The 24,171-nt window shown below is 32.1% G+C and overlaps 2 protein-coding genes across 2 annotated transcripts; both read right to left on the bottom strand.

The window, feature by feature from the left end:
• On the bottom strand, window positions 1–4,287 carry LOC111709579 (zinc finger protein draculin). The gene is made up of 3 exons (XM_023483312.1): window positions 3,364–4,287; window positions 1,871–2,107; window positions 1–1,426 (listed from the first exon to the last, which is right to left on the bottom strand). Exons 2-3 carry the CDS (start codon window positions 2,100–2,102, stop codon window positions 45–47), a joined length of 1,614 nt encoding a protein of 537 aa, XP_023339080.1. The 5' UTR covers window positions 2,103–2,107; window positions 3,364–4,287; the 3' UTR covers window positions 1–44.
• Window positions 4,288–4,389: 102 nt separating this feature from the next.
• LOC111709580 (uncharacterized) lies at window positions 4,390–16,011 on the bottom strand. The gene is made up of 12 exons (XM_023483313.1): window positions 15,891–16,011; window positions 13,827–13,890; window positions 12,326–12,360; window positions 11,736–11,811; window positions 10,895–10,987; window positions 10,451–10,522; window positions 10,206–10,280; window positions 8,414–8,510; window positions 7,542–7,627; window positions 7,030–7,084; window positions 6,456–6,535; window positions 4,390–4,465 (listed from the first exon to the last, which is right to left on the bottom strand). The coding sequence occupies exons 1-12, from the start codon at window positions 15,980–15,982 to the stop codon at window positions 4,406–4,408; spliced, it is 885 nt and encodes a 294-aa protein (XP_023339081.1). The 5' UTR covers window positions 15,983–16,011; the 3' UTR covers window positions 4,390–4,405.
• Window positions 16,012–24,171: the final 8,160 nt, after the last annotated feature.

Consider the following 24,171-nt stretch of genomic DNA (forward strand, 5'->3'; position numbering starts at 1 on the left):
AAATGTCCATTAATATAGTTTTAACTCTTGTGATCCAGAATAAATTACATGTTTAAACCATGGTTTGGTTGTGTGAGAGAGGATGTAGGTTGGTTATTTAGAGATGGAGAGAAAGTGAGTAGGTTGGTAGAAGACATATTGTCTGAAGGTTGGGTAACAGTGGGACAGGGGACAACAGATAAAGTCGATGATTCTGGTGGGGGATGTTTACTCTTCAGATGTTGTCTTAAAATCCTCGCAGTGGTAGCAACAAATTCACATTTCTCACAAGGATGCCTGATCCCATCATGGATATTCATCTTGTGCGTTTTTAAAATACAGCTTGAGGAGGCAGAAAATCCGCACTCATCACAAGGATACCTTATTCCTTCGTGTTTGTTCATCTTGTGTCTCTGCAGACTCCAAGGTGTTGTTGCTTCAAGATCACATTCATCGCAAGGATAACTTATACCGTCGTGTTTGCTTTTTGTATGATGCCTTAAAATTTTAATTGTTGTTCCAACATAATCACATTTATCACAGGGGAATCTGACTCCCTCGTGGATATTTTGCCTGTGGAATTTCAAGGAGCGTTTAGTTGTAGCAGAAAAATCACAATCAGCGCAAGGATACCGAATACCTTCGTGTTTACTTTGTTTGTGATACTTAAGCATCGCTGCAGCTATTGCCACATGATCACACTGATCACAAGGATATCTTACTCCTTCATGCTTACTCTCTATGTGTAGTTTTAGGCTCCCTGCGGTAATCCCATAATAATCGCATTTGTCACAAAGAAATCCCTTTCCTTCATGTCTTCCATCTATGTGTATCTTTAATCCCACCTTAGTTGTGGCGGAGTAATCACATTTATCACAGGGAAATCTCACGCCTTCATGTTTCCTTTGTTTGTGCATCTTCAAATTGACGGCAGCCTTGGCGACATACTCACACTTGTCACAAGGAAATTTTCTCAGCTGTTCATGTTTACATTCCTTGTGTCTGATAAGATTATATTCTGTAGTTGCAGCGTAATCACATTTTTCAACGTCACAAGGAAACCTCTGCTTGACGTGTTTTCTCAGAATGTGGTATGCTAGATTCTGTTTCCGGGCAGTAGAAAACTTACAGACGTTGCAAGAGAACTTTACCTCTGTATGACAGTGCTCAATGTGATATTTGAGACTTGAATTTGAAGTTGTGACATATTCGCACTTATCACATGAAAAGCTGGATTTAGGAATAGTTCCGTGAACCCAGTTCATATGATACTGTAAACTCATCATTGCTATCGGTTCATATTTACACTGATCACACGGGAACACAACCCCGCCGTTTTGTTTACTCACAATGTGTTTCATTAAGTTTGCTCTATTCAAAGTAGAATAATCACACTCATCGCAAGAAAAGGAAGGTTTACCATTGTCGTCGTAGCATAGACTTTCTCCTGCAATAAAAAAATATTTTCAATGCGCTGTTCAAACCAGTGAGCTCTACTTATTTCAATAATATTAAATTCATTTATTTTTTTTATTTTTCCCAATTAAGCGACAAAAAAAAAACTAAAAAACATTACAGCATCTAGGGGAAAAATTGATTTTCAAAGGAGGAAGAGGGGAAATAATTTTCGAGAAAAATATACAACCCTGTTTTTTTACATTTAGCTTGAATAGTGAATACGAAATAAAAATACAGCTAGACAAACTTTTACCGTAGAGATTTAATTGTTCAGATTTTTAAAAAAAAATATCATTCTCGTTAGATATATTGAGACGAGGACCCCCTCCTCCCTCCCCCACTAAATGTGTTAAAATAAAGGCTGAGGTAAGAAAAAGAAGAAAATCTTAAGTTTGAAACATTAAGGTTTGAAAAACAAATTGATAAAATTTACCGTTAGTCTCTGATATTTCCACTTTAACGTCACCGGTCTGCACAAACAGATTATCAGCATCCTCCTCCTCCTCCTGATGGAGCTCTTCCTTGGACGCTTGGAGGAGTTCATCCTTTGACGCCTGGAGGAGTTCTTCATTGGAGGCATGAAGAAGTTCTTCTTTCACAAAAACTTTTAATTTTTCTGCATCTACATCCTCCATTTTAACTTTGTCTGTTGTATTCCCTTCCATTTTCTCTGAAAGGATAACAATGATATCAACAAAAAATATATATTTTTTAAAATTCAGATTGGATATATAATAAATCGATCGCCTGCACACATTTAAAAATGTGAGTACAGAAATAAAATAAATAACGAGAAAAAAAGTGGAAAAAGAGAGACCGAGCAAAAATAAATAAAAACCTAAATTAAATTTCCATTAAATAATAATTCGATATTAAAGGTTTGCTTGGTTTCCAATACTCTATTTATATATATCTATAAGCGTATCCAGAAACGTCAAAACGGCAGAACCGATTGGTCCCAAGTTTTTCGAGACATTTCACATGATATTAGAGAAGGTTTATGACTGGTTTTAAACTGAAAATGAAATATTTTGTCTGGAAAAAAGGCGACTTTTAAAAGTTTTAAAACTCCATCTTTTAGGTTATCAGGGATATATCATATAAAATAGTTAGAGTCAACAGAAGTCAGAATATAACAGATTCGGAAATCCAGTGTTTAAATGCAGTTGCAAATTTTTTTTACGAATAACTTGATAAGTTCATAAAAGTTCTACGTCATTAGAGAGTAATTAGTTTAAAATCTTTCCTTACGGGACTTACGGTTAACTCATTAATAATAATTGAATAATATATTTTCAAATTGTTAGGCCTCTTCCAGCACAGGAAGTTTTAATAGGAAAAAAATGTACTAAAATATTTATACATAAAATATTTTGTACAACACCTTTTAAAACTTCAATTATGGACAACTACATAATTATCAACAAATGGTTAGTTGATAAAGAAATCATACGAAGTTTTGTATGCATTTAATGTGTTATTGCGTTACAGGTCTGGAAAGTTAACAAGCCAAAAAAGATTTCATGATTATAACTATTTATCAACTTTCCAAAAAAAAATTTAATGCTTTTTCATCGAGACAAATCATATTAACCATGCTATCATGAGAGCTTCGCGCCTATATTCTAGTTCAACTTTTAATTGTTCATTTTCTAATCGATAAAACAGTACTAAACAAAATTTCAGATTTACAATTTTTCTTGTCGATTTTCAAAATTTAATTTACGAAAGTTAAACATTTTTGTGACAACTTTTTGCAATTCTGAAATCACACAAAAAAACTGGTCCGGATCGGCCTGGCAGTTTTGACGTTTATTAGATAAACAGACAAACAAACACCAAAAAAGCCGGGAAAAAAAGCAAAGTATAGGTAAAAATAGATTGTGAGGAAAATGGAAATTAAATCGATGAACGGAAAAAGTTTACCATTAAAATCTACCGTTCCTGTCTTCACGTCCCTCTATTTTCTTTAACTATGCTTTGCATATTTTCAATCGATGGCTCGATGATTTCTTCTAAATATCCATTTCTTGCATCATTTCCTTTAGACATTATCTCTGAAATTATAGATAAAATTTAAAACCTAAAAATAAACCGGACAACTATATAGAACATCTAAAAAAAACATAAAAAGGTTTTAAAGGAGGTAATATCCTGAAGAAACTTGACGATACAAAAAGAATTAATTTTTCCACGATTTTAATTTGAGTTGGATTTTGAGCTTTGATGATGACGAGAAACTATCCAAAAGAAGTAAAACATCATGATATAAAGATTAAGATGTTAAACTTCTAACATTGTATCAAAATACTACCATCTTCACATGCGTGCACACAAGAATTGTTAGTAATTCCTATCGACTATTCATGTGAAACAAACGCAAATCATTCTCAATGCAAACTTTCAAAAATCTAATGAATTTGTGGAAATTTTGAGAAAAAGTGGATAAAACTATTAAAATTGGAAAAAATCTGCCAACATAAATTATCGTAATAAAAATTTAATAATAATATTTTTTAAACATATTACAGGGCATATAGCCCACTACATTTAATAAGTTATTTATTTAACATTTAATCGACAATAAGTAATCACACTTAAAATAAAATCACAGATAAAAATGAGATCAAGTGCAAGAAGGACACTTAAATAATCCTAAATGAAAAAACGGAAACAATCAATAAATAAACCTTTCTAACTTAAACTTTTAACTGTTAATTTACTAACAATCATTTTTATAATTTTAATTAGAATTTTAGGGGAAAAATTGCCTATTAAGAATTGGTTCTTTAAATTATGAAAATCTAATTTTAGAAATTGAATCTAAAAATTTGTGTTCTCAATATTTGTTAATCCAGACTAATAATCCGATCTTAAACCAGCAATAGGTGTAGTCCAGTCGTGATCCAGGAATAGGTAAAATCAGATCATAATCCACGAATAGGTTTATTTGCCAAGTCGTCTTCGTTTACTCAGTTTGTGGAACATAGATGCTCTTTCCCTTGGGGTCATCGAAGCGATCCATTGTCTGAAAATTGTCATAATATTTTAAAATAACTAGATATAGAATTTCACAAAATATATTAAAGTTATTAAGAAAAAAGATTGGTTAACGTCTTAACAATAACAGAAAAGTCAACGTGCAACGTAACGTACAACACGGAACTAATCATTTTTATTGGGTCTACACTCTACTCTTTTCTTGTCAAATTCTAAGCTAAAAATAAATATAGAAAGCAAATGAAGTCCAAATTCTTTACCAACAGTAAAAAGAAGAAAAATCTACAAATAAAAAATTATTCAATTGTCGATTTATAATAGTTTGGCATTTTTTTTTAGGTACATTGAACCGGACAAGAGTGGAAAAATTAGCAGAGCTTAGGATCCGGATACGGATCCGCAAGATTTTATATAAAGATTTATTCACACACAAAGATATAAATACATATATAAATGGTGTAGTTAAAATTTGTTTAAATAAATTTTTTTTTTTTTTTTTTTTTGAAAACACAGGTTTCCAAAAGAAAAGAGAAAAAAACATGCAAAATTATGCACAAATAGAAAACAATGATTTTTACTCACTACATAACATATTTATCATTTCAGTTATTACGTAATCATCGAATCCTTCAACATATAAATTATTCATTCTTGTACTTAAAAGTTCTTGTAAAACCGGAACTTTCCATTCATGTTCCAATGGGACATCAAAATATTTTATTTGTTTCTTAACTAACATTTTACTAAGATTGGAAGGATTTACAGAACAATCATTTGCAATACAAAATAAATTTCTGCCAAGAACTGTGTTGAGGTCATTTTTACATAAATTAGAAAGAAATCTAATGCAAAACTTAGAACTTGCTTCAATAGTCTCATAGAAAGACACACATCTGCTAGCTAACATAGTTTTTACATGTAAACATTGTGAAATACTTTCAATCAAGTACCTATGCGTATCTCTAGGTACATTAAAAAGAATTCTAATAGCAGTATTCCATGCTGTATACAATTTTGAAACACATTGGGAACTCAAGTCCCAAATACTAGATCCATAAAAACTACAACAGTAAATATTATACAGTTTCAAAATGACATCAGGACTGTTAAAATAAAATTCTTGGTTAAGAGAATGAATTTTTGAAATGAAATTGCTTCCTGGATTCGGTTCCAGATCCGGATCAAATAGCAAAATCAACCAAAAACTGCAAAAAAACTTGTGTACTCTCGAAAACCAATATCTGAATTGTTGAAAAAGAGATATTACAAATTTTCTGATCACTGAATGGCTCATCAAGTTTTAGCATAAAAATAAGCAAAAAAATAACAAAAAAAGAAGAAGAAAAATTGACAATTCTGCTTCTTTTAAAATTCAGTAAATCTCAAAGAAATGTTCCGGATTCACAACGAAATGAAATTATTAATGTATTATGTTTGTTTTAAGCTGTATGTTTATGTATTACCAACAGAACAGTACCTTCTAGTGTTTATCGAATTCATGTATTTGACCGTTTTGTCGACGAATTCTATCCACTTCAACACCCCCCCCCCCAACCCAACGAATACGCCCATAAACTATTCAATCCTTTTCCAGTCATTCAATACTCTTCAACGAGTAACGAACCGTTTTCTAGTTTTTTCTTCTTGACTTTTTAAGTTTTATGTGTCATGACATAATTCATTTGAAACGTTACACAGTTTTCTTGTTCTTTTCTTTGTTTATTAAAGTTCAGTTGTATAATTTATTTTATATATTCGTCTAAATTTTTTTAAAAATTTTTGCTTATATCTTAATATTATAGGACAAACTCCTGATGATGCCAAAGTTTTTGAGAAGAAAATGATATAATTCTAGTGATAGAGAGTAGGGCTGGGATTTGTTTAAAAACGATCTAAAGCAAAATGAAATAGATCCTTAACAGTGGCAGGGAGATAGTTTTCCTTTGGTCAATGAAACACCTTATATGCACTTTATTACTATAATATGAAAATAAATCATAATTATTAGACCAACTTACATTAATGTTTGCGAGCATGGTGAATCCCCAGGCACAGATCAAAGAGAATCCTAGGGTTACAATGATTCCAACCCACAGACCTGAATTCAAACACAAAAGTAAATCTATGGTATATGTATTAAGCAGTATTTTCTGTTTTTTTTTTTCATTTGTTTGTATGTCCGATAATAACCCATTAAAGTTTTGATTGAGAAACTCGTTAAAAAGAGGGGAATGTTCTAAGCTCGGTTTTAAAATTTATTTGAGAAGAATGACATTCATATAGAAAGATTAGGTTTTAAACAAAGCTCCAAGCTAGTATATTTATGAAGTATTGATCTGTTTGTTTAAATGTCCTATCATAACTCATGAACCTCTTGACGGATTTGCCTCGGAACTCGATAGAACACCGGAAATGGATTTAGCTTGTTTTAACGATTTTAAGTTGAGATGGTTGTTTTAGCAGAGAAAAAATTACAGTTGGGTTAAGACAGTTTTTTTTTGAGGGGGGGGGGGGCGTTGTCCACAACTCTAGCGCTATAAATTATCTTTAATTAATTTTTACTGTTCTAAATATTTGATGCTTATTGCTTACCTATTGGAATGTAGTTTCCACATTCCCAAAGCGGACCAAACCTTCCTCCAGATACCTGGGGTTAGATTATATTTAATGGTATCTAATATATAATTCGTATAGCATTATTTCACTTGAGTATTCAATGTTCAGTGTATATTTACTGATTAGACACCTTTTTGTTGGTCATATTTAACTAGCGAATGAACTTCCTGTTTTGCAATATAAGCTTAGGCAGTAGGCACAATAGGCACCTATCAAAGTTGCAAGTTATTCATCGGTCTTCACACAAAAACTCGTTAAGACAATTTTTTTTGATTTTTTGGTGGTTTCGGCCATAAAGAAGTGATTTTAATATTTATTTATCTTTATTATTTGATTATTGGTTCAGACATAATAATTGACAACATAACATTTAAATCTGCGAAAACCAATTGTCAACCACCAAAATAACGTTAAAATATTTAAAATGGCCAATCTTTAAATCAAAATGGCGACCAGGACATTTATATTTTCAAAAACTACGAGCTAACCTTGTAAACTTGAAGCTCAAGACCAGGGAACATTAAACCAGCGCTAACACGGGCCTCAGTTCGGTTTCCTTTAGGTCCAAACATTCCTGCAACCGAAACATGAATTTTTAACATCAAATCATGGGTGTAAAATTAATTCTCAAGCAGTGCTAAGAATCCGGATCCAGATTAGTTGAATCCACAGCATTGACTTCCTAGATACGGATCCACAAAAATATGCGGATCCACGGGAAAAAATATCAACCATGAATTGTTAAAAAACTAAACACTTTTTGCCTTCACACTAATCTTAACTGTTGATTTCTAACTTGCTGAATGGTTTTTAAAGTAAAAATAACTTTTTTTAAAAAATACATCTTTTGATCAAAAATTAATAAGCATTAAAGAAATTTTCAAGACCTGGATCAGGATCAAGATTCGCATCAAAATTAAATGTATCCTTAGCACTGTGACCTCAAGAAATATGAACTTCGACGATTTGGAAGGAAAAATAACACCTCTATCTTTTTATCTAAAATAATCTATTTTCCTCTATTCAGGGAAAATCCCAATTTTATCCTGCATTGAAAACTTGACGTAATAGAGAACTGATACAATATCTACATGAATTGAAACCATGTTGGAAATGGAATACAATCATTAACTTATATATAGTGACAGTTGCGGCGTTAGATCTAAAAAATGACGTTTAAATCGTGAATTAAAAGAATCGTGAAATATGAACAGCCATTATATACACATTTACACAAGCCTTACACAGACTGCATTTACGCCAGAATACTTATTTCAAACAGTCATATTTGACAAGTTTCAGGTCGTCTTTACAATCTTGTCCTTTGTGTTTAACCCTGTAGTTCGTATATGCTGTTAACCTGGATTAAAGCAACCGAATGAGAGTCCCAGAGGAGCTTCAACTTCATATCCATGCTGAGTCCGGGTGCTTAGAACTGGAACATCCTCCAGTTTACCCTAATACAGGCAGCTCATTAAAAGAACTGTGGACGTAATTTTAAGTTAACCTTCATGTTGGCATGCATGATTCACAGCAGTACCCTTTAATGCTTTGTCTAAACAAAAATGGGAAAAATCGCCACTTTTTCATTTAAATTACGTTTTGCCTTACTGCATACAATTTGCAAGACGAATTTGATAAAAATACAACAAATAAAAATTGCTAACTTTTGTAAAAACCGAGGATATTTTTAAATATTTTTTATTATATTTGCTTAGGCCGAAGTTTAAACGGTGCTGATATAAATCAGACACGACTCTCTTTTAATGTAATGTCACTTGAAATAACGTATACACTACAGTGTACACTTTAACAGTCCCTTTAAATTCATAGAAAGGACGCTTTATGTTTTGCCCATGTCACTTGTATATCAAGCTCAGGATTTAATATCCCTTAGAGTTGAATAAGATATATAAAATTATTAAACATTATGTTGATTGCAGTGGTATAAGTATTTGGAAACATATTTTCTTTTGATGGAAACGTTTCAAACGGGGCAAAAACCTATCTAGATGCAGATAAACATTGCACTCCAAAAACTTTATAGCACTTCGTTATTTCTTTGTCCAAAAAAAAGATACGTCGGAAACAAAAATGGCGAATTTGAGTTGTAGTGTTTATTGTACAGAAATGTCTTCTTTTTAAAAAATCCGGAAACTATTTAAACTTGCTAAAATTTATACCGCTAATTTTTACTTGTTGTTCAATTATTACTTCATAGTACTGCCATATTAAAAAATAATTTAACGGAACTGAGCATGGAAGATATTAGGTACAAGATGGGAAAATTTAATTTTTTTGTATAAAATAAGGGTAGGACTAAGGAGAGAGGATTGAAGGTTCATGATATTTATCCATGCCTAAAAAAACAGCTGATGAACTAGATTTATTGTAAACAAAAACAAAGATTGTAAATAAGTGTCGCGGTAAAGTGCGGGAAAGCTGGTCCCATTAAAAAGATTGTAAACAAACCCTCCTTAGGTGCCCCCCCCCCCCCCCGCCAGTTCAAATACAATAAATTCTACAGATGGATAATGTGTGAAAGGATATGTCTGGGTTAAATAAATATCTATTTATCAGATCATAAATTTCCGGTAAATAGTTTATCTTTCAGAGAACAAATATATTCTTTTTAAACGAAAAACTTTAAAAGGACAAAATATGTTGAATTTAAGAATTGCCAATTAATCTAAAGGAACTGTTAAATTTTCAGGTACGAATGGGATAAATCTCGGCATTTTCTAGCGAGTATGTCATTGTCTCTAGTGGTTTTCCAGATAAATATTAGGAATAATATATATCTCTCATGAACTTAAGTTTTAGGTACAATCTGCTACATACATTATATTTTGATGCGGATCCTGGCTTCGTTAGGAAGAAAACCGGATCCGAATCCAACTCCAAAGTTTATTTTTTATTTTTTTTATTTCTTGAACTAAAAAATTATTTTTTATTCTTTCCGGCTTTTGATTAACCAATCTGAAACTTGATTAACAAATAAATGATCACAGTAAGTTTACTCGTGCACTATTCAAGTATATTTTGATTTACATTCTACCGGATCCGTGTACATATACATTTTTTAAAATCCGGATCTGATTGTTTAGAATCAGTGGTTCCGGATCTTAACAACAATGATAGGGTTTATATACCTGAACTGCCAGGTTTACAATTTTCAGATCTGTCATTATATAGTTTCCTTTCTTCTGATCAAAAGTCATCTCAATCTAATTAAATATTCAAGGGTTAACTGTATAAAAATGTAAATACATTGACAATTGGATAAAATTATTTGTAAAAAAATCATTAAATATATTTTTCAAGTGAGCATTATGATTATTAAAAAAGTTTCACCATGGCTTAAAGTTTCTAAGAGACAAAAAATATGAACCCCCACCTGTAATCCTTGAACTTTGTTCTCTGGATTCTTTAGTCCAGTGAAGGTTTGTTTCTTCCAGTCGATGTCAACCTTATAACAATTATAAGAAATTATAGACAGATCTGAATAGGAAACAGACATGGAAACACCAGTGCTTAAGATCGGTTTAATTTTAACAAGCATTAAAAAGATGTATGTCTCAAATGAATCATAAAAAATTTCTTCACACTACTACATTCTCAGTTCAACCACCATACATTGCCGGTCACTCCCTTTAAATAAATAATAAAATCTGCGCCTGCGTAGTTAGCCCCCCCCCCCTTCATCCTCTTTTCTAAAACATTTCAAAGTAAAATTGTTTGGCTAAACAAACAAAAAGTAAAAAACCTTTAGAAAAAAGAGTAAACAAGAAAATATAATCTAAATATTTAACATTAAAAGCCTTACAAAGATCGTGACTACCTGAAAAATGTCCGAGTCTGGGTTGAGTTTACCCCCAGTAATACCTCCAGAAGCTTCCTCGTTCAACAGAAACCTGTCCCACACCTCTCCACTCTAAATCAATCAATCAATCGATCAATCAATCAATCAATCAATCAACCAGTCAATCAATCGATCAATCAATCAATCAACCAGTCAATCAATCAATCCCCATCAATCAAAAAAATAATCAAATTTAAAGACCCATCAAAATGTGTAATGCTTTTTTGAAACGTTTGGTATTGATGATTTGAATATGATTCCTTGTTTGACACGAAATTGACTATTTTTATAAATACGGATTATAAAAATGACTGAACTCAGAAAATGTATAATATCTTTTATTTATTTAAATATTTTTTTTCTTTAAAAACATGATAAGGTTAAAATTTAACACTATGTGTTGCTAAAATACAGGGTGACATTATTTTACGTTGCTTATATATGATTTACAATAATGATAACATATTTTAAGGTTTAAATTTGAACAGGTTTGGTTCTGATTAGTAATTAAACGTTTTTCTAAAAAAAGCATTCCTTAAATGTGTAATACCCAATTTCAGTCTCTCAGATATTCCCATAGTACCGTTTCCACAAGGTTAAAAAATTCTTTTACAAAGCACGCCAAATTCCTTATCTGGGCTAGTTGTTAGCCTTCGTTAGTTTTTTTATGTTAAAATTTGAGACTAAATTCCAGCATCTCAGTTATAACTTAAAAGATTTTATTCAAATTATTAAAATGTATATTTATTTTATTATTATTCTATTTTAACTATTGACGGTTTTATCTTGAAAAAAGAATATAAGCTTAACATGAGTTTACCTTGAACACCGTTAGAACTATTCCCTCTTCCACCTCCATCAAAACCTTTGGCAGCTTTCCGTTCTCAAAATAGAACCTGACAAATAATTTACTCATTTGCAGTTTACTGAACATATCACTTGAGTTGATTTCCAAGGTATTATAAAACTACTTGCTTCTGTGCTGAGGATCCGGATCCGGAGCCGTTGGATCCGCAAGATTTTGGCTTCCTGGATCCGGATCACCAGAAATATGCGGATCCACGGGGTAAAATATCAACCAAAAACTGCACAAAATCTTTTTTACTCTTAAAACCCAAATCTAAACTTTTGAAAAAAAAAGATTATAAAAATTTCATCATTTCTGAATGGTTCATCAAGTTTTAGGATAAAAATAAAACAAAAAATTTGAAAATTATTTTTTGTTAAAAAAAATTCAGTAAATCTTCAAGAAATGGCCTGGTCAAAATTAAATGGATCCTAAGCACTGACTTGCTTTATAACAACATCAAATAACAGCACTGTAAGATTATCGACAGTTCCGAAAAATGTTTAGGAAAAATGCGCAAGAAAGTACACAAACGGCGGAACTTATTTTTAAAAAAAGTTAACCTGGTTGGGCCCTTGGCAGGCTCAGTCCGCCAATTCTGAAAACATAGTATTTTGTCATAATTTTATTATCCCTCAGATAAGAGCTGTTTCGGAAAGGTTGGTTTTGCTGTATATAATAATATATATCTTTTTTATGGTTCCTTATGAATCAGAGGTATTTTTCTTATTGAAACCCGTTCAAATGCTCTTAACATCGTTTGAAAATGTGTTATGACTATCCAGCGCTGTATTGAGAAAATTAAATAAAAATTCAAAAATGGATTAATTATTTAGAAGTAGCAAAAATTTATTAAAATATGTATATGTATATGTATATGTATATGTATATGTATATGTATATGCATATGTATATGCATATGTATATGTATATGTATATGTATATGTACATGTATATGTACATGTATATGTACATGTATATGTACATGTATATGTACATGTACATGTATATGTACTGTATATTGTATATGAAAATGTATATGTATATGTATATGTATATATGTATATGGTTACTATAAAAGTTTTCTTGTAGAAAATTTATATATATATTTATTTTTTTCATATTCTGCAAAAATCCGTAAAATCATTGTAAAAAATGCTCCAGTATCAGTTTTATTCCAACTGATGATTGGGTTAGACCCATGGAATATTTTGTCTTGGAAGAAATATGTATTTAAACATCTAAAATGTATATTTAAACTGAAAAAGTTGAAAATACTATATCTATATATAAATTTGGCTTGTCTGTTTGTTTGTTTGTCTGTCTGTTTGTATCCAATAAACGTCAAAACGGCTGAACCGATCGGGCCCAAATTTTTTGTGGGACATCTAGGGACCCCAGGGAAGGTTTATGAAAAATCAAAATTTCAAATATTTGTCTCCATCAAAATTCAATCGTCATTAAATTTTTAAAAATTTTGAAAATCCGCGAAATTTTTTGTGAAAATCCGCGAATTATTTTTGATTTGTTTTACGATGTACACAAACAGAACATGTTCACAATTAATTTAGAAGATGGGCGCGAATATATTTATATATATATATATATATTATTTATGTGCGTATTTTGGCGGTATGCTTGGAGATAATCAATTATTTGATACTAGAAATTCAAGGCGCTTCGCGCCCTTCTTTCTAGCCTTAGAGGGCGCTTCGCGCCCATCTTCTAAATTAATTGTAAACATGTTCTCTTTGTGTACATCGTAAAACTAAACAAAAATAATTCGCGGATTTTTACAAAAAATTTCGCGGATTTTCAAAATTTTAAAAAATTTAATGACGATCGAATTTTGATAGAGACAAATATTTGAAATTTTGATGATTCATAAACCTTCCCTGGGCTCCCTAGATGTCCCACAAAAAATTTGGGCCCGATCGGTTCAGCCGTTTTGACGTTTATTGGATACAAACAAACAAACAGACAAACAAACAGACAGACAAACAAGCCAAATTTATATATAGATGGGACGCTCTGTTTTGCAATAAAACTTGCAGACATTTATACCTTCTGGTCAGGCATACTTGTTTTCTCCTCTACTTTCTCTTCAACTTTCTCTTGAAGTAGGTCCCTGAAATAGATTATTTATAATTGAATTACAAATTGTTTCCAGATATGTACATTAGATATAAGATATTGTACTTGATATTGTACATAGAATTGAAATATTGTACATTTTGATTTTCCAAACTGTTGAGAATTTAACCGGATATCTGAGAAATCGTCTTAAAGGAGGTGGTTGCTCTTTGGCCTGTACACTTTTTGTAGTTGTTATTTTCCTTTAAATAGCACTTTAATTATTACTTTAAATATTACTTTTCATTTAAGGTATATGATATCTACAAACTACATGCCAGGGGTGTCAAATAAGTATTTTAAAATTTTTGATTGAGGGCAGAAATCTCCACTATAAGGAGGACACTGGCCTCCTTTCAACTCGTTATACAAGAAGATATATCCTTGAAGCCCTCATCATCACTCAAGATATCAAAGGACGCTTTTTACTCTCCAACTGGTTTAGAAGAGACAAACACGCGGGTTCACCATACTCGTCTGTATATCCATCAAGACATTTCACCATGCTCGTCTGTAGATCTCATCAAGAGATTTCACCATGCTCGACTGTAGATCTCATCAAGAGATTCCACCATACTCATCTGTAGATCTCATCGAGAGATTCCACCATACTCATCTGCAGATCTCATCGAGAGTTTCATATCCTGCAGCTTCAAGAATTGGACCAATTTCCCTCGTACCAGCCCGTCTAAACTCCCTACTGGAATATCCAGGATACAGAAGAGAACTAGGATATTCCAGATATCAGATGCTGCCTAAACCTGAGACTGGAGACGCTGATCTTTTACAGACAGACAGACGATCCAGTCAGACTTAGAACTCTAGGAGCAGCTCCAGTAATGAACAACTAACATAGCAGAGCATCTAGGAACAGCTCCATAGTGGCTAAGATTGCAGTGTAAAAGATACTGGACTGTAGCAGCTAAACGAGATATCGAGTTGGAGAAGCTGCCTAGATGGGTACGAAACTGGAGAAGCTAAACAAGATATGGATATTGAGGAAGCTGCTCAGGCATACACTGAACTGGAACAGACGAACCACAAGTTCTCCGATACCGTAGAAAACTGATTCAACAAGAATAAACATTAACAGATGTATTTAGATCAATAAATAGAAAAGCTGATAAATCAAATTCATTCATACTCTGCGATATATATCTAAACATATAGAGAGAGAGAATTAATGGGATTTATAAATGAAGTACCAGGACCAAGAGAAAGAGACATTTGTACACGCCCTTTCTCTGAGGGAGTAAATGGTTGATTTCGAAAACCCGAAGATTTATGTCAGTATTTGTAATCAATAAAGTATCAATAATCATTACAACATGATTTATTGATTTACGGACTATGTTGAAGGACAGTTTATTAAAAGTTCTTCTTAATATTTAAATATATAAACGATTTCAAGGGGAAATTCTTTAATGATTGAAATCTAAATACTTGTGTTGAATGTTTGTCGAATTTAAAACTATTTTTAAAATAAAAATATAATTTTTTAATAATAGTGTTGTTAATTTAAAAAATGTTAAGTTTCTTTGCCCTTGAAAATATTGAAAATACTACCACCTTTTTAAGTTTTAGTTAAAAATTATCTATATTATACCTCTGAATTCTGATAGTTAATTATCTATATTATACCTCTGAATTCTGATAGTTAAAAATTATCTATATTATACCTCTGAATTCTGATAGTTAATTATCTATATTATACCTCTGAATTCTGTTATACCTCTGAATTCTGATAGTTAATTATCTATATTATACCTCTGAATTCTGGTAGTTAAAAAGTATCTATATTATACCTCTGAATTCTGATAGGTAAAAATTATCTATATTATACCTCTGAAATCAGATAGTTAAAAATTATCTATATTATACCTCTTAATCCTGATAGTTAAAAATTATCTATATTATACCTCTGAATTCTGATAGTTAAAAATTATCTATACTATACCTCTGAATTCTGATAGTTAAAAATTATCTATACTATACCTCTGAATTCTGATAGTGTCCATGTCTAGAAATCCATTGGAAGCAATTCCTTGTCCAAGCATTAAACCAATCAGAAACAGAGACCCTAACATTCTTAATTCTGAGAAAAGTGTAAATATAAAAAACTAGGAGACTCATGTTAGCTCAAGCCAAAACTTTTGACCTGTGAAGCTTTGGAATTTTAAGCAATGACCTGAAGATTAATTTAATTTCTTTTCGATATCCCGTGGTGGTCATAACTCGCAGAGATATCCTTAATTGTGAGATACAAGCACTTACTTTAAATTTACTTTTTGCTACATTCTTTAACATACCTTTTGATACAAGTTGACACAATATTGATAGGAAGCATTTCTGCAGACGCAAAATAAGTAAAAAACAATCGAAAGAACTAAGGGTAGCATAAATGCATAAATGGGAGCCCATTAATTCAATTATTTCCCAGAAAGCTGGTCAAGTGCTACACTAATTACTAATAAACTAAAAATTACTAGTAAACTCTACGATTTTTGGACACCAAATCAATTTTGAACATGCATTTCATAGGTAACACATGGATATAATTGGTTATGTGACCAGCCGTTAGCCTGTCCTGGCAACGGCGCTCGGCCCCCTATTCTGTGCTAGCCGCAGCTTTCGGCCCAGAAATTGTCTTAACCCGGCCTAACCATAAAATGAAACAAAATAAATAATAATAATTTTGCTGAAAATTGGACAAAACTGATAGGAGGGGGGGGGGGGGGGGGGGGGCGTTAACTATGACTAACCCGAACCTTTGTTAAAAATATACCAACCCCATAACATAATATGCACAATTTAAATAGATTGGTAATTTAATACAAGGATTTGTCATGTGGCCGCAGCGCCCGGCCCCCTAGCCTGTCTTAGCCGCGACGCTAGGTCCCTAAATCTATACTAATTTTGTTGAAAATTGTTGAAATTAAAGGACTGTTCTGGCCACAGAACTCGGACCCCTAGCCTGTCCTTGCCGCAGCGCTCGACCCAGAAATTGTCCTAACCTAACCTAACCCTGAAAAATACAAAATAAACATTTTTTTTAGTGGACAATAGTTTAAATCAAGGTCATGTTCCAAATTGATAGGAGGGGGGGAGGGGGCCTGGGGGGGGGGTGCAAAAATCGTTCTACAGGACAGACGCAATAGATATATTGAAACCTATATTTAAACTAATTGTTTCACATCTAGCGCACTGCTCAGACAACACTCCACTGTTCAATCCGTTGATCCGCATAAATAGTAAACGCCGCGCTGTGGATATAAATATCACGGAAAAAGTATAAATTACGAAATAATTGTTACATTACTTTATCTCTCTCACAACTTAGGTCTGTCCTAGAGAACGATTTTGGGATCCGCCTCCCCGCCCCAACTCATTTTTCAGCAAAACTATTAAAATATTTAATTTGCATTATTTTAGAGGAAGGTTAGGTTCAGACAATTTCTGGGCCGAGCACTGCAGCTTTAACAGGCTAGGTGGCCGAAACCGCGGCTAGGACAGGCTAGGGGGCCGGGCGCTGCGGCCACAAAGTCAACTATATATCCAAGTGTTACATATAAGATCCATGTACAAAATTGATAGGAGGGGGGGGGCGGGGTCCATAAAATCGTTCTCTAGGAAATTACCAACAACTTAGATGGATCTCAGATAGATAAATCTCAGAAAGATGAGGATAATAAATTTTTTGTTGTAGATTAAAGTTCGTATACACAACACAAGCAGCTAAGTCAGCTGACTGAAGTGATCACATGACCAAATATTGATTAGTCAGCTGTGCGATAAATTCCTCCAACCGGCTCCCAGTATTATTTTTATCAATCTATCTTCCTAATATTAATGCGTACGATAAAAAATGTTTCGTGCATTGAGTACAGTTGTACTCAATGCACGAGTTTTACTGTTCGGTTTCATCACAGATAACGTACCGACGCAGATAGAACAAGAGCACTGGCACGGCAGAGCAAACCCTGGACTCCAACCAATTCGAGTGTGCGAGGTGGGGAAGACTTCACGGCCGCGCTTAATTAAAAGCATGATTAAGGGGGGGATGTCATTTGTAGATTGATATTGAATCCTAGCCGCAGCGCTGGGCCCAGAAAGTGTCTTATTAAACTAACCTAAGCCTAAATAAATACTAATTTAATAGAAAATTGTTGAAAAGTGGTCATAAAAAACGATCATTTTTAAAAAACGAACTTTTTTAAAAATTAACGATCGTTTTTAAAAACGATCGTTCCGTTTTCGATTTTTTCGTCGTCGTTTTCATAACGAAACGATCGTTTTTCAAAAAAAATGAAAACGTTAACATCCCTACCCATGGAAGTGGATGCAACACAATTATTGATCCTGCACAGGACTTCCGAGATTATAAAACAAAAGTTTTAAGCTAAACAAATTGGATTCAATATTACATATTATAGTCCTTGAATTGAGATCCGGCCAGTAGTATTCTTCACACAGGATAAAAAGACTTAAAAGAAAACTAGAGCAATTCTTAAAGGTCAGGGGGAGGGTGCAAAAAAACCACACAATATACAGGGTGTCCCACATCAAATTAGAACACGTCAATGGGTCTAAATTACGATTTGGGGGACAAATCATAAAATTTAAGAAGAATGAATCATTTTGAAAAATTTAATAAGGCTAACAGAATTTTCTTTTTGCAGAAAGTGCTAGATTTTTTAAGTATTATGTGCGTATTTTGGCGTTAAAGATTGGAGATAATCTAATATGATATGGGACGCTCTGTACCTCTCGAACCTCGGGGTACCTTTTTTTAGCTGAAATGAGGAAATAAAATTGCAGTTAATTTAGCTGATAATCAATTTTCAAATGCTGTAAACCATTAAGGCTCCCAAAAATGTCTAATATAAATAAATGTTCACTAATTAGATTAGTAAAATCTGCGTTAAATGTAGACAAATAAAGTGTCCCTAATCAATACTCAATAGTGTCGTTTTCTTTATCTGATTGCTCATAAATTTTACTGAAAGGGAACTATAGTAAGAACAAAACTATCAGTTACTGCAGTCGATTTAACGCACATTAATTTTAAATTTAAAAATCAGCTTTACCTACAGTGATAACCATAAACTTCCGGAATAGCAATATTTAAGTGTATTTGATGTTGTATACAAAGCAAATAGTTTTACTAGTGGCTTATTAAAGCATTTATTGAGTAAAAACGACAGTAAAAAAGTGGTCTTCTTATTCCGGAGTTTTGTCTTAACAAACATTATTCCAAAACTTACATTTATTTAATAATCAATGTTTAGTTCGATTGATATGACACATTTATAACACCAGAAAAAAACCGGTTTTTCAAAAGTTAAAGAGTACATCTTAACATGATATGCTGATTGGTTGAATTTTAAACTTCTTTCTTGGATATCGAATGTGCATTAAAATAATCTCGGGTATAGTGAAACCAGCTGAGTTTAAGCATTAATCTTGATATCCATCATTCTAAAGTTTTCAGCTCAGATTGCATTAGATGGGAAATCTAATATGATTTAAAGGAAATGAAGTTTTCACTGCAGATAGCATAAATATTCATGTAATTAACGGATTAAAATTAATGAAATATGAAATATGGTTATTTACCTAGAATCCTGGGGGTAATTACCCCCCCCAGAATTTTTTTTAAAAAAGGTTGATTTTAAAATTAAATATCTTTAAAATCTGCACAAAAATAATTTAAATCAGATACTTCGGATATTTCAGATTTTAAGTCAACATATTCTAGATAATTCTAAATTCTAAAGTAAAAGTCAATGTCATTACAATTAGATGTTTTTTAATAGAAAAAAAGGGTATGGGCCATAAAGCATATACCCTTTTACTTCTAAATAATGTCATTTCCATATAAGATTTATAATCTAACATACTACATTGAAAACAAAAAAAAATTTTAGTAATTGAAATTAGAATGTAAACAAAGACAATATTTTTTCAAAGTTTTCCAGAGTAGCTTTTCTAAAGATTTAAAATAGTAACATCTTTTTCCTCTTAGATTAAAACTATTTTTATCTTACTTTAAATAAATTCAGTTTTTTTACAGGTAGCCTTAATTTGATAGAGTTTGTAAATGCCAGAAATGAGTGGAAAATGCAAATNTAAAAATTCATTTGGGGGTAAAAAAAATTCGCCGCGCTTTGCTTGCCACATTTAAAAAATGTACCCCCCCCCCTACACAATCCTTATTTACGCCCCTGCTCCCTGTGTTTGTAAACCCGTGTATGCTAGCTTCTAAGATAAAGAGAAAAGGAGGAAATGTGATGTATTGATATATTTTATCATTCTCCATGCAATCCCTAAGGACGAGCCTGTAAATAAAACTATACTGCGAATTGAGTTATATTATTTCCTTTTTTTACATACTTATATAAACTTATTATTCATGTCAACAACATTTTGTTTTCTTTTGATGTACAATTGTACATCTCTTTTTTATTATTGTAAATATAGGAAAGTTAGTCTAATTAATGAATACAGTTTGTTCTTAGATATTTTGTAATGACTTTACAATTAGAAATGTAATTAATGGAAATTATTGGAAAGATAATATTTTATTTTTATCTCTCTTTAAATTGAAATCCTCTTTGTGTACATCGTAAAACTAAACAAAAATAAGATATACAGATATTGGGTTGCTCGGATATACAGATTAGAAAATCAGAGTTTGTGACAAAGACTCAATTCCTTTGAAATTGCAAATCTGCCCTTCAATTTATATCAAAGCTTTATGTTATAAGTACTTGAAATTTATCAGAGAACGTTTAAGCACTTTAGAATTTATTCAACATAAACATAATTTGAACTTTCATTGATTTACCCAAAACTGAGATTTTAAAAGTATAAAAGCCCTACCTAACCTAAACTCAAGCTTTTGACAAGATCGAGTTTTGGATTAGCTTCTGCTTGATTCTGATTCGACCAATGAAAGAGTTCTTTCAAATTCTCTGTCTCTTTATATGGCAGACGCTGAACTCCAACCTTCGAGTGTGCGAGGTTTGGAAGACTTCACTGCAGATTTTACTTTTGTACATGACCACTTTTTCAACAATTTTCAATTAAATTAGTATTTATAAAGGGTTAGGTTAGGTCAAGACACGTTCTGGGCCGAGCGCTGCGACTAGGACAGGCGAGGGGGTTGAGCGCTGCGGCCACGGGTTAGGATAAGTTATGACACTTTCTTTTATTTAGGGTTAGGTTAGGTTAAGACACTTTCTGGGCTGAGAGCTGCGGCTAGGACACAGGCTAGGGGTCCGAGCGCTGCGGCCACGGGTTAGGTTAAGTTATGACACTTTCTGGGCTGGGCTAGGATTCAATCTCGATCTACAAATGTCATCCCCACTTAGCCATGCTTTTAATAAAGCGTCTTCCCCACCTCGCACACTCGAAGGTTGGAGTTCAGCGTCTGACACAGCCATGAAACAGCTGACAGATTTACACATGAAAATTTTGAAAACTCAACTCTGATTTATATATTTTTATTTTTAAAGTGCTTTAAAGATAATTTCCGAGATTTTAAATGTAAACATATAATAGTTTTTACAAAATTGACAATCTCTGGCTTGGTAGAGATAAAACCATCTAGGTTTTCTTTTTTTTTAAACCAAGTCTAGCTAAACCTCGAGTTTGCACAAAAGATACAACCATTGAAAATATTCAATTCCTTTGTTTCAATCCTGGTACCAAAGGAAGAAATTGAAATGCTTTGCTTATTAGTTTATTTGTGAAGAGTTTTATGTTTACTGTTTAGTGATTCAAGTGATAAAGTAGTTTTTTTAACTTTAAAGAATTTAGGACTTTAGTTTTAAAGCATGAACATAAATTTGTAAAAAAATCCAACATTTCAAACCCATATTTTGTAGGTAAACGTTTAGTTTTATTAAACTTTACAATATTTTTAATTATATGTGAGAAAAACAAAACCTAAAAGCTATCTTTTTCAATTGTTTATTCGCACGTATTTCTCCAAGGGTTAACATTTTGTATCGTTTAAGGAAAGCAAACGTCTAGAAATAAGTTATTTTATAAATTGTAAAACTTCTCAAATTTTTATAGAACCTTTTTAAAGTTCAAAAACCTTAATATTCTAAAAAGAACCAAAAAGAATCACTCTGAAACGTCAAAGATTTATCTGAACGACCTGAAAACTTTAGAATGAGATATCCTTAATCCTGATTACTTAATCTGAGTATCCAATGGGCATACTTTTGATTTTCTTCTTAACGCGTCTTTTCTTGGATATAGTAGAGAAAAATAAAAAACCGGTTTTTCTAAATTAAAGCGTTCCTCCCATTTCTGTATATAATCTTAAATAGAAAATTTCAAATTTATCGGCTCCATATACGCGACTCTGATTGGTTGAATTTTATACACTTTTCAGGATACAAGAACAAGATTAGGTTAATCTCGATATTAAGAAAGAGAGAGGATCACGCATTAATCTCGATATCCACCATTCTAAAGTTTTCAGCTCTGAAGCACGTACATATAGTTTTCCTGACTCGGAACAATATTTATTTTTTCTAGAATTAATTTCTCACTCAATATATTTTCTTATTGATATAAGATCTGATAACTTAATATCAAATGTTATCGTAATCTAAATAGAAATAATTAAAAGTTATAATACACATAGACATTTATTTTTACCAAAAAAATAACTATTATCTTTCATTTAGATGCAAAAATATTTTCTTTTTTATACTGACATTGATAAAGATATGGTTGAAATGATCAAATTCACATTTTTTAAATAAGAGACTACGCCTTCATAGACTTAACAAAGTAATTAAACACTGGCCACAAACTGTAATCTTCTAAAATGTCTTTAATCTTTGCAAACTGAAGGTGTTAACCTTAAATATGTCAAACATTAATTTTAAATATCAAAGGTGTGCGACAGCAACGATATGAGGATTAAAAATGTTGCAATTAATTAGTATCTTAGGTAGAAATATAGGAATAAGATTCTCAAAATTGGCCATAAACTTGAAAATTGGATTTAAAATTAATCTCCGATGTTAGCAGAGTCTTATTGTTGTGTATGCTCAGTTGTTAGCAGAGTCTTAACGTTGTGTATGCTCAGATGTTAGCAGAGTCTTAACGTTGTGTATGCTCAGATGTTAGCAGAGTCTTATTGTTGTGTATGCTCAGTTGTTAGCAGAGTCTTAACGTTGTGTATGCTCAGATGCAAGCAGAGTCTTAACATTGTGTATTCTGAGATGCCATTCGAATCTTAATATTGTTTATAATCTGATGTTAGCAGAGTCTTAATATTGTGTATTCTGAGATGCTATCAGAATCTTAATATTGTGTATTCTAAGATGCTAGTAGAATTTTTTAATTGTGTATGCTTGGATGGTAGCAGAGTTTTATAATTGTGTATGCTTGGATGGTAGCAGAGTCTTATTGTTGTGTATGCTCAGATGCAAGCAGAGTCTTATTTTGTGTATGCTCAGATGCAAGCAGAGTCTTATTTTTGTGTATGCTCAGATGCAAGCAGAGTCTTATTGTTGTGTATGCTCAGATGCAAGCAGAGTCTTATTGTTGTGTATGCTCAGATGCAAGCAGAGTCTTATTGTTGTGTATGCTCAGATGTTAGCAGAGTCTTAATATTGTGTATGCTCAGATGTTAGCAGAGTCTTAATATTGTGTATGCTTAGATGTTAGCAGAGTCATAATATTGCGTATGCTCAGATGTAAGCAGAGTCAAAATATTGCGTATGCTCATATGTTAGCAGAGTCTTAATATTGTGTATTCTGTGATGCTATTAGAATCTTAATATTGTGTATACTCTGATGTTAGCAGAGACTTAATATTGTGTATTTTGAGATACTATTCGAATCTTAATATTGTGTATTCTAAGATGCTAGCTGAATATTTGTATTCTAAGATGGATAATTAGGATAATTAGAAGTGAGTTTTCCGACTTTTCATTTCTTGTCTGTTTTACAGTGTACATACAGTTTGCATACAGGTTGTCCCACGTAACATGACAGTTGGTGAATAGTTTAAAAGTCTTCTTCCATAATATATCAAGTTGTTTGTTGCCAAAGAGAATAATAATGAATATTTTATGGCATCCATATTACAGTAAAATTAATTTCTAAGTTAAATATATTTTTAAAACTAAATATACTGCAAAAAGTCTTTAATATCTAATACCGCATATGGAAGAAGACATTCAAAACTATTCACCAACTATCATGTTTCGTGGGACACCCTGTATATACAAAGCAAAAAATAATT

Source organism: Eurytemora carolleeae, unplaced genomic scaffold (genome assembly GCF_000591075.1).
Source record: "Eurytemora carolleeae unplaced genomic scaffold, Eaff_2.0 scaffold862, whole genome shotgun sequence".
NCBI classification, from domain to species: Eukaryota; Metazoa; Arthropoda; class Copepoda; order Calanoida; family Temoridae; genus Eurytemora; species Eurytemora carolleeae.